The sequence below is a fragment of the Frankliniella occidentalis genome, unplaced genomic scaffold, assembly GCF_000697945.3.
Source record: "Frankliniella occidentalis isolate FOCC.00 unplaced genomic scaffold, Focc_3.1 Scaffold69, whole genome shotgun sequence".
Taxonomy (NCBI): Eukaryota; Metazoa; Arthropoda; class Insecta; order Thysanoptera; family Thripidae; genus Frankliniella; species Frankliniella occidentalis.
This window is the reverse complement of record NW_026267199.1, coordinates 529,734-540,992: the sequence shown is the minus strand read 5'-3', so window position 1 is coordinate 540,992 and position 11,259 is coordinate 529,734. Positions and strand designations below refer to the sequence as shown.

The 11,259-nt window shown below is 38.9% G+C and overlaps 1 protein-coding gene across 2 annotated transcripts; it reads left to right on the top strand.

Moving 5' to 3' along the window:
- Window positions 1-6: 6 nt before the first annotated feature.
- Window positions 7-11,185, top strand: LOC113203896 (uncharacterized). Of its 2 annotated transcripts, none has more exons than XM_052268473.1 (23): window positions 7-259; window positions 339-614; window positions 701-1,797; window positions 1,886-2,092; window positions 2,174-2,295; window positions 2,401-2,698; window positions 2,777-3,864; window positions 3,953-4,110; window positions 4,194-4,406; window positions 4,520-4,699; window positions 4,781-4,987; window positions 5,077-5,157; window positions 5,243-5,463; window positions 5,546-5,717; window positions 5,836-5,931; window positions 6,685-6,817; window positions 6,898-7,018; window positions 7,132-7,414; window positions 7,491-7,644; window positions 7,810-8,265; window positions 8,342-8,508; window positions 8,597-8,747; window positions 8,846-11,185. In XM_052268473.1, exons 1-23 carry the CDS (start codon window positions 128-130, stop codon window positions 8,920-8,922), a joined length of 6,090 nt encoding a protein of 2,029 aa, XP_052124433.1. In that variant the 5' UTR covers window positions 7-127; the 3' UTR covers window positions 8,923-11,185. The 2 variants fall into 2 exon arrangements, with proteins under 2 accessions (XP_052124433.1, XP_052124432.1); XM_052268472.1 differs by having other exon boundaries at window positions 6,319-6,817.
- The last annotated feature ends 74 nt before the right edge of the window (window positions 11,186-11,259 follow it).

The window sequence follows — 11,259 nt, the reverse complement described above, 5'->3', positions numbered from 1 at the left end:
TTTTGTTTGTGTCTTTTCAGGTTTTCTGGAATTAGATGTCATATTTTGAATGTCTAATGCCGACACCTGATCAAGTGTGGGAGGCTTTGACCTCATGCTTGAATAGAAATACAGTCATCTTTTCGCCATGCCAAAGTTTGGTGGGCATCAGTTGGGAAACCACAGTGGAGAAATTCACATCCAATATCCAACCGTCACAGTTTATCCTAGCTCAGGACAGGGTATGACTGCGTCTGTGGCTGCCCAGTCAAATACTCAGGTAAAAGTCTTTTATTGTCTTTAAGATCTGGTTTTTGCAGTGGAGTGTGCTGAACCTTTCTTCTCATGCTGTTTTATAGGCTAATATCCTGACCAACATCAGCAGTATGCATCAAAATGGTGATATGAATGAAGAATACATCAGTATGCATCAGAGAGAGGAAGGGCAGCAACCTATCTATCATCTGGTGTCTTCAACACATCAGACTCCAAGCAACTCAATACCCTATGTTAACAACCAACAGAGAGAGCCCAGTCCTTCAACCATGAGTGTTCGCAAGTTACCAAAGAAGCGCAAGTATGATCCCTCTGAGATAGATGAACCTGTTACAGAGATGAAGTCTTTCCAAAATCAGGTAAATTTTCATAATTAGTTCTAATTTTCACAATTGTTGTCCGTTTTTTTCCCATTTCCCTATTATTTTAAGGTGCTTATTTTCAGGTTCACCCTGTATCAGCGGCACCTACCCCAATTGTGCTAGTGACAGCAACTCAGCCAGTTCCACCTCAATCTATTTCAAGCGAAATGCCCTCGCAGCCCCTTCATACTGTGCTGGTGGTTCCCCCTCAAGCGAGTGCAGTGGATTACTCAGCTCATCAGGGATTCAGCAGCTCAACTCCAAAGGCACAATACACTAACATTCCGCCGGATCATTACATGGATCAGTCCATTGTCCTGCACAATAGTATGGACCATTCTGAACTTACTAAGCATTCAGTTAATCAGAGAAACACCATTGATCTTCAAGAGTGGCTGGACAACCCTTGCTTGGCAAAGAAGGATAATATTTACTTGCCTGGTGTAATTAAACATGCAGAAGGCTCTGATGTTGTTGTTGAGTTTGAAGAAGGGCATAGAACTTGTTATAGAGATGTGTTTGGTGAAAGCAAATACAGCATCATCAATGATGCCAGCCCCCCTGCTGCTTCAGTCAGTGTAGGGACGCGGGTGTGTGTGAGGACATCTGATAGTAATACTGCAGTTAGAGTATTTGTGGAAGCAATAGTGTGTGAAAAACTTACCAACCCAATGAGATTCTTAGTCAGATGCCTTCCCACATCACAACCCACTAAAGAACATGTTGTGAAACGTGCAGACATTCGACTTCTCCTACCACCATGGTGGGATGAAATGAATGATGATCCCCCTTCCTCTTCTATCAATGGAGGATTTGATGGTCATAATGGGACACATGTTGTGCAACATGGAGTTGTCACAATAGTTCCGAATCAAAGTGATCCAAACTCATATTATAGAAGTGTCACAACCTCTCCAATGCAAAATGCTACCTCTGTAAGCATTCATTCAAGCACTGCTTTATCTAATGGATCCGTTGATGATTTGCGAAGAAGGCATTATGATGACTTTGGAGAAAGTGACGATGAATTGAGGAGAGAGGATATCCTCTTCACATCAGATGCTGATGGTGGAAAATTGTCGGGTAGTAGTAAAAGGAGTAGTATGCAGAGTCGAGGCAGCACCTCCAGTCTTGCAGAACAAGGCAGTATCACTCCAAGATCTCAACCTACTACTCCAAGGTATACAAACTTTCTACACTTCTTCTAATCAACAAAAATATTTATGTATTTCTGATTCTCCATGTTTTTTTACATTCCATAAATTTAGATCGCAAGCAGCCACACCGCACAAGTACAATAAAGGAGATGTTGTTTCAACTCCAAGTGGAATTAGGAAAAAGTTTAATGGTAAACAATGGCGCCGTCTGTGCTCCAAAGACAGCTGCACAAAGGAAAGCCAGAGACGTGGTTATTGCTCAAGACATTTAAGTCTTAAAGGCAACAGTTTGAGACCAGGTCCATCAAATGCACCAAGGTTTGTTAAATTCTATAAATTTACCTTGTGTAAGTTATTAATTTTAATTGGAATTCTTCTATAACTTGTGGTAACTTTCAGGGGTAGGGGAATGGGTAGTGTTGATGGAGAGGAAACATCAAGAGATTCTGATACTTCACCAAACTACTCTAGAATAGCTGGGAGATATGAATCTGATGAAACAGAAGCTGCAAATATGCTTGGTAACTTTTATTTGCCTATCCTCACATTTTTTATTTTTTTTTTAAGTATGAAACATCTCTTAATTATCAAAATCACTAAAACAATTTCTTTTATTCTTTCTCCAGTTTCACTTGGTAGCTCTCGCTCTGCAACTCCATCCTTCTCATCACCAACCGGGCAGGGCTCATCGCCTTGTATCATACAGTCACCTGTAACGGTTGGACCTCACACAAATGTCTTCATGCCTATCAACAGTCCTGCATCTGGGGTTGCCAGCTCACCTATGGCAGGTGGTGGTAACAGTCTAATGCCTCCAAGACAAAGTAGTCTTGTGTCACCTGGAGGTTCAGGTAACAAGTGGAAGCAGAGTTCACCTGTACAGCCACACTTTGTGGGAAATACTTATTCCCAGCAGTTAGTCAGGTAAATCCCACAATAATTTGATTATCATTCTGTTCTTAGATTGAATTGTTGAACACTAATACCTTAAATTGCTTACAGGCCGGAGCTTGTCCGTCCATCTCAGCCCATCGTTCATCAACCACAACCAGTTACATCTCAACCGTCTTCGGCAGCCACAAGTGTGATACGCATGTCACCGAGTACAGTGAAAGGTGGTCCACATATAGCGTGGAAGTCTGAACAACAGTACTCAGAGACCCCTATAATAACAGTTGCTCCAGCATCAACTGTGCCAACTCATTACACTGCTAGCTCCACTATAACAACAATTTCTCAACAAGGAGTCATACTTCAACAGGCGCTTACCAACTCAAGTGTTGGTACTATAACTGTGGACGTGCCCAGTGCAATTGTTCAGCACACGTCAGATGCTGAACAGCAAGCTCGCACTGCAAAGCCTCACCAGATACTGGTCCAACAGGCAGTTCTTCAGCAGCAGCAACAGCAGCAGCAGCAGCAGCAGCAGCAGCAACAGCTACAGCAGCAACAGCTACAGCAGCAACAGCAGCAACAGCAGCAACAGCAGCAACAGCAGCAACAGCTACAGCAGCAGCAGCAGCAGCAGCAGCAGCAGCAGCAGCAGCAGCAGCAGCAGCAGCAACAGCAGCAGCAACAACAACAACAACAGCATCAGCAGCAACAACAACAGCAGCAGCAGCAGCAGCAGCAGCAGCAACAGCAGCAGCAACAACAACAACAACAGCATCAGCAGCAACAACAACAACAGCAGCAGCAGCAGCAGCAGCAGCAGCAACATCATCACTCACAACAGCAGCAACAACATCAACTTATTCACATCCAGCACCAACCAACTAACCACCAAGGTCATCAAGAATCCCCTCACATTCATCATAGTAGTGTGCCTGAAAAGACTGTTGCAACTATTGTAAAATCGGAACCGGAGCCTGTGCAAATCCATGCTCAGGTGTCTGCTCAACATTACCCAACAATAACTCTGGCATCAAGCTCAGTTGTTCAGCCACGTTTAGCCTTAATTACGGAAGCACCATCTCAGTCTAATGTATCGAACATTCTTCAACCAGTTATTGTCAATCCTACGCAGCTGCTTCCGGTCTTGCCGATTACTCAAAAGAGGGATACCAAGGAGAAAAATACTGGCATTCTTGGTAAGTACACTTCATCATAGTTTCTGATCTGGATAGTGCTCTGAAATTACTTTATCTAACTGCTTAATTGATTGATTGTTTTCTCCAGCAATTAATGTTTCTGATCAACAAGCACCAGTTTACCCATGGGACTCTCTTCTCCCCTTGATCAAGCAAGCCACTCTCATCAGTAATGTTTCAAGTGGTCATTCTCCTCCACCCACCTCCTCTTTGTCACCACCCTACTCTGCACCTGCCACTTCAAATGTTTGTTTCTAACCTGCAATTAACTTGCGTCATTTACTTTTTTATCTCTAGTTGAATCAATTTTTGTTGTCTTGTTTGTTCAGGCTCCAAACAATATTCAGGGGGAAAGCGAAGACCTTGAAGGTTTGCCTGCCGATCTTATCCCTACTACAGAGGATGATGATGATGTATTTGAGCCTGAGCCAACAACACCAGCTGCAGACTCAGATGGGGTTGTGGCTTCTGCCAGTAACAAACGAAGAACACAATCATTAAGTTCCATCCAGAGTGGGAAGGAACCTCAAAGTCCTCACAAGGTATTTATGACCAAACTTTAAAACTTTTATGTTCTCATCCCTTTAAAAAGTAAATATAATCTTATAATCAAAGTCATGATATGAAAAACTAATAAGATCATTACAAATTTTAGACCAAAGAAAGGATACGGCGACCCATGAATGCTTTCATGATATTTAGCAAACGCCATAGAGCCATGGTACATCAACGGCATCCCAATCAAGACAATCGCACTGTATCCAAAATACTGGGTGAATGGTGGTATGCCCTTGGGGTAGAGGAAAAACAGAAGTATCATGAGCTAGCTACAGAAGTAAGACATTTTTGTTTTATAATTTTCAATCTTATATTTATGTAAGTGGACAAAGTCGAACCAACTGTTTTCATTGAACAGGTGAAAGAAGCTCATTTCAAGGCACATCCAGAGTGGAAGTGGTGCAGCAAAGATAGGCGGAAATCATCCACAAGCTCTCTTAAAGGTGAACCTGGTCAGAAAGGATCTGGATCTGAAGGTGGGAGTGAAAGTGGCACTCATCCACCTTCTGTCTCGAGTCCTGGTCCAGATGCTGTTGAACCTACTAAGGAGGAAGAAACTACAGAGGTACTTTGCCGTGTCATCACGTAATGTTAGCTTGTCTGTGTTCATCTTTGGTGATTTCAGGAACTTTAAACCTTCTGAAATGATTCTAGGGATCAGAAAATCCAGTTGCGCTAAAGAAGGAAGTGAAAGCTGAGGCAGATGACGCTGACTTTTCAGATGATGATCAAATGGTAATCATGGAGAAATGCAGTACATTGGTACTTTAATTTGAAAACATTAAATTTCCAGCTAGGCTAATCTTATCTATAATTACAGGTTATTTGTGAAGAACCTACGAATGAAATAGATCTCAAATGCCCCGAAAAGGTTACTGACTCTGATTCAGAGTCTCAGAGTGATGTTGAACCTCTTCTGGAAAATAAAGCGTTTCCTCAGCAAAGGTTTAGTCCTGTGTCTGGTGTTGGGGGAGTTACTGTTGGAGCGGCAGGTGTCAAACATGTCCCCAGTGCGTGCAGACCAAAACCTATCAAAGCTAGGTGTGTAACTTTTTTGATGTCCTCTTTCTTCATTTTACCTAGCTGTAAATTCAACATTTAAATTCAATTTGTAATGTTCCAGGCTTACGCAAAGTGGAATGGATGTCACTGCTAAGCTACATGGATCGAATGGTGACAAGTCAGGCACAACAGAAGGTATTTCTTACCCTTACCATTCACCAGTCAACCCAAGAGGTGTTACTGGATTCCAGCCTACAGGTGGAGCTTTCAAGACAATGCCAGTGTCCCCTAAAGTAAGATTTAAGATTAACTCAAATGTTTGAAATATGTGTATCTTGTGTTGCACTTGTTATTTGTTTCTAAAATTGTAACTTTGTAACTTTCTAACTGTTCTATTTGTGTCAATGACAGGTTGTGAAACCATCTGTTGAGCAAGATAGTAATTTCACAGTTTTATCTCCCACATCATCAGCATTTTCTTCCAGTAATAACCAAACTCAGACACAGGTTGGTAGAGTCCTCTTGTCTTTCTTAAATACTGTATAGATAATATTTACGTAAATTTGGTAAGAATTACTCCCTCAAAAACTTTCTGACAAAAATAGTCAAAGGTATATCAACCTCATCATTATAGTCAATCACATCATAAATAAGGATTTGGTTATAAATAGTTGGTTATAATAGTACCCCTTTCCTCTAATATTTTCATGCCTGTCTTTCATTTTAAAGATTTCTTCGTTTGTAGTTGCATCCTTTAGATTAGTATTGTTCTGTTCTTAAAATCATATATTCAGCATTTACAATTTTTTACTTTCTCTAATCTAGGTTTGTGATTTTCAAATATTCTTCTCACTTCATACTCACTGACCCATGGCTTCTCGATTCTTTCCCCAGTTGCGGACTGTGACGAGTGTCCCTGCTTCCTCGGTGGTAGCTTGGGACAGCTCCGCCGCTCCTATCACCACTGTCTGCTCTGTCAATATTGTTCCTGCCTCCAGTCCAAATGATGCTTGGCAAAATCAACAGCTGAAACAAAAATTGCAGCCTAATATTACTTCAAAGCTGATGGATATGGATTCTAACTCATCTACAAATAATTCTGTTGCTGTTAAATCAAATGATGCAGTGACACAATCGTCCAAATCAATCCAACAACCTCAGAACCATGGCAGCAACACTCAAAACATGCAGATTGATTTAATTCTGAATAGTGCCATCAAATTGACTGATGAACAAATTCCTCTGAAAACAATTTTACAGAGTAATCCAGAAAGAACCACTCAATCTTACATTGTGTTGAGAGGACCAGCTGGGACTCAGGACTCACCTGTTCAATATATAACAGCCAGAGTTCCCTTGTTCCCTCAAGCAAGTTTCCAGATTCCTGTTACTGGTAAGCAATGAGTTTCGCTCTAGTTATGATTATGTTCTGCTCCCATAAGTGGAAGTAATTTTTCTTCTTGTTCTTTTTAGATGGGCGTCAAACTTCATCAATCCAGCTTGTGACTTCCTCAGTTGAGACACCTACAGTGATTGTCAGTAAACCAGGAACTTTTACTTCTTCTGCTCTGACGTCAAGTTTTATTACTACCAGGTATATTTTCCACTGTATTGAGACTTTTTCTTTGAACAATATATTTTATACAATATGAACTCACATCACCATCGATGTAAAAAGGGTCTCTATAGCCACCATTGGTTTTGCAGTGTTGCTCAACAAGAGAAGAGTTTACAACCTACAACTTCAGTTATGTCAAGTACTTCACTTCGTCAAGGCCAGTTCTACATTGCGGGAAAAGATCTGAATGAGGAGCGAGAGCAACAGCAACTACAACAGTTGCATCCCTTACCTCAACAACACCAGCAGGTCCTTCATAGAAATACTCTCCAAGTTACTAATGAAGATAGCTCAAAATCTGGTGAAGGGACTAACAGGACTAATGATACTAAGGAAGAGCAAGATAAGGTCATTTTTGCTAATAGCAATCTGGTATGTAGTGTCATTTAGGAGATGACATCATGTTTCTTTACATATGATTGATGACTGTATATTTACAATTGTTTAGGAGCACTCAGAAAGTCATCATTCTAGCGAATTAGCAGACCCCTCTTCTCATCCTGCCCCTGAAGTTAGTGCAAATCAGGACACAACTACTTTTGTTCTTGCACCCACACCAGCTCAATTGGGTAAAGCTCCCTTGCAAAGGAGGCAATCTATGGGTAAGTGGTTTTCAATCCCATTCCTTGTTTCATGTAGAGTACATACAATAGACAATTTGTAAAAAAATAAATTATCTCTGTTATTTTATTTTATTTTATTTAATTTTATTTAATTGGATACTTAATCTAATTATTCAAGTTAATTTAATGTTAACTTTTTTACAGTGGTCACGTCATCAAGCTCAAGTGTTCAGGGGAATGGTGAATTCCCCAAAAGTTCATTTAGTAATAATCAAGTGACATCTGCAACGGAAACAAGTACCACAGACTCATCACCAGTCATAAACACACCATCCTCCGCTATTCCGTCACCAGCCTGCAAGAAAAACTTCTTCCGGAAGAACTTTGAAGATGGAATGGATAGGGTCTTAGAACAAGTTAATTTTGAGGAAAAGTTTTCGTCACTTCCAAAGTTTAAACCAGAAGAGTGTCAGTCTCCTAGTGCAATATCTGTGACATCCAGCCCAATGTTTGTTCAAACCCTTCGTAAAATCCAGAGACCTACTACAGTTGAAGAGACTGTAGAATCAGACATGTCTGTTCCTCCAACACCAAAATCTGGGAAGCTCGTTGGAAATACTTTCTTTGGCCCAGATTTTAACCCGGAGGCTTTTAACAGAGGTATATCGCATTCCAATTATCTCCTTGTGGTTGTAGACCTTAAATTTGTCTAAATCTTTATCTCTTGTATTTTTAGGTACTGAGCTCAATGAAGGTGTTGAGGGGAATTCACCTAAAACACCTGGAGGTAGGGATGCTGAAAAGGGACATCGAAAAGTCCTAGAACAGAGACGTAAATTAGTCATGCAACTTTTCAATGAACATGGCCTTTTCCCGTCAACTGTTGCTACTAGTACATTTCAAGTAAGTAAAGCTAACTGGACTTAACTTGTGGTCAACATTTAGCAATGTTCTTTTCAAGTAACAAAACTCAACTTAATTTTATTTTCAGATTGAACATAATGACTTGTTTCCAAATAAAACCAGTCTTCAACTGAAAATTCGTGAAGTGCGTCAGAAACTTATGGCACATAATAACTCATCAGGTGGGCCATTGAACAGCCCATTACCCTCCGGCTCAGAATCTACCTGCACTACACCTGGTCGGTTTTAAAGGAAAAGCAATATGTACTATATAATCTTTTTGGGTTGGTGTCATCAGCGGTAACTCATTAAACAACTATCTGAAATCTTTTCACAGGTTCTTCCACTCTAACTCCTCATCACATCAACAACTCATCCACCTCTCTGACTATCCCTGCCTCTTCAAGCAGCTAACAAAACAAACTCATCAATTGACAATGCTTGATGGCCATTTTTATCTGCCTCGGGACCAAGCTCACTGTGTCCCCCGAAGGGCTGTCATGGCAACATCGGTCTGGGCATTCACCCGACACCAACAGTAGTGACTGTTTTACATTTGCCCTCCACTTGTTCTTTCATAGTAGTAAGTTGTTTTTATGTTTTAATCCTTCAGTGGCAATACATGGACTGGTGCCAATTCAGTTCTTTCCTTTGGACTTTTTCCTCCCATTTTTTCTGTCAAATTCTAGTATGGTACCTTCTTGTTTTAGAAAAATCTTATTTTTATCATGAAATATTTATTTATTTGTTTGTGTTTTAAGAAACATACTCTTTTATTAATTTTACTATTATGTATGTTAAATTCTTTGTCTATTTGAAATAATTAATTTTCCAAAACTATGCATGTTGTTTCCTGTTCATAGTCATCTCCGTTAATTTTGCTCATGCTCTTAACTCCTTCCCAAAAGATGTGTGTGTACATAAGTAAATGCAAGAATTTGGGTGATGTAAGAGCACATTCTACTTTTTTGATCAATGTCAATGTGTATCAGAAATTTGTCTTTTCTTATGAAATATTGTTTTTAAAAATCTGAGGTGCTATTGTTGAAAACCTCAAGAAAACAAAAGGGAGATACTTGCTGGAAATGTTACGTAAACATGTTGGATTCTTGCCATTTATGTAGTTTTGTTTACTCAATGATCGTAATGATATCTGCTGTTCTTGCTGGTGTCACCTGTTGTGTTGTTCATCATGTATTAAATTGTTGTAAAATGGTTAACTTCAGTAATGTTAATGTTTTGGGGAGAAGAAAATGATAGAAGTGAATGTTATTATTTTCATTTGTTATTTAACATATTTAAGGTTTAATCTTGCTGATCTGTTTTTGTTCAAGTCAGAGTGCTGTTCCATTTTTCACTAGGAAAATGAATACGACCTATTGTATCATATGTATATTTTATTTTATCTGCATGTTTTAATTATTTCAAATTTTTATGTATAAATATGATATGAATTATAAATTGGTTTACTATACCTTTGAGTGTTATATCACTCTGGTATCTTTAATTGAAAATTTAAAAAAAGAGAACCAATGTTAAAAGAAAAGAGTTATATATAAAAGTGTTATTTGTCTCATGAGGATAAATGTAGCAAAAAGCTTGTTTTATGTTATATTACCAGAAAGTGATTGATTGTTCAATGTTAATGTATAGATGAAACTTGTAAAATTTGTTACTATTACTTATCTAGACTGACTGCTCTTATTTTAAGATAGCAGTAATATGTGTAATCCACTGAAGTCTGCCAATTCCACAAGCCACTTTAAACTATGCAGGTATGGGTGACCTCAAAATTTTTGTTCTCTCGAGGGCAGAAACAATAGTTTTTTTAACCTTAGAGTTGTTTTTTTTTTTTTTAAATCTCCGATAGATATTGTTCCGAAGAACTAACAGACCAGTGAATTAATTTAATAGCTTGCATTTCAACTGTAGCTCCTAGTTAATTATTTTTCTGCAAAACAGATATTCTTGAGTGGTTATGCTTGGTTTATGGTCCAACACCTGCGTCTGTTCTCCATTGTACAGAAATGTACTTTTGTGTCTGTGATGACCATGGCATATGTCAAAATCCATGTGATGGTTAAGGATTTTTTTAAAAGTAATTATTATTAACAATTTGTAAATAGAAATGTTAAATGTGGCATGGGGTATCGGCAATTTTTGGTTGAGCACTTAGTGTTTTATTGTAAGAATCTGCGATTCATATAGATTTTGACAGCAACACAGATGTGTGGCACTGATGCTAGATAATGAACACCTGAGATTTGATTTATTTAGTAGGTATATTCAAATGGATACTTGTTCTCATTTCTTTGTCTTAGAAAATATCAGGTTTAGTTTTGTGCCTTGATTGTCACTAATGACTTTTAGTTGTTGACTCATTCATTATTGTTTCTTTTTTATTATGGCTCATGTATTTGTTGAAACAGATCTCATTTCAATCCACTGCTACCTACTATTGTAGTTCACTGAAAATAGACTTTTGTGGAGGAGCCATATAATGCACGGTGATCAGCGATATTCTGATCATTAAATCAATGTTAAGCAGATTCAGAATTTGTTACGCTTCAGTCTGGTTCTGTTAATTAATTGATCACCCAGCTGGCTGGACTTGTCATATTGCTGCAACTACCTATCACTGTGCCTTAAAGGATCAATAAATGGAAATATCCATTCATTGGAGTTGATAACTATGCTTACAACACCCTCATGCATTCATATTACAGGCATTCGAAAAGTAAAAAGACATTG

Coding starts and splice junctions, on each gene's coding strand:
- LOC113203896 (XM_052268472.1), top strand. CDS start 128: ATGCCAAAGTTTGGTGGGCATCAGTTGGGAAACCACAGTGGAGAAATT. Junction 1,798..1,885: donor TCTCAACCTACTACTCCAAG/GTATACAAACTT, acceptor CCATAAATTTAG/ATCGCAAGCAGCCACACCGC. Junction 2,093..2,173: donor GGTCCATCAAATGCACCAAG/GTTTGTTAAATT, acceptor GGTAACTTTCAG/GGGTAGGGGAATGGGTAGTG.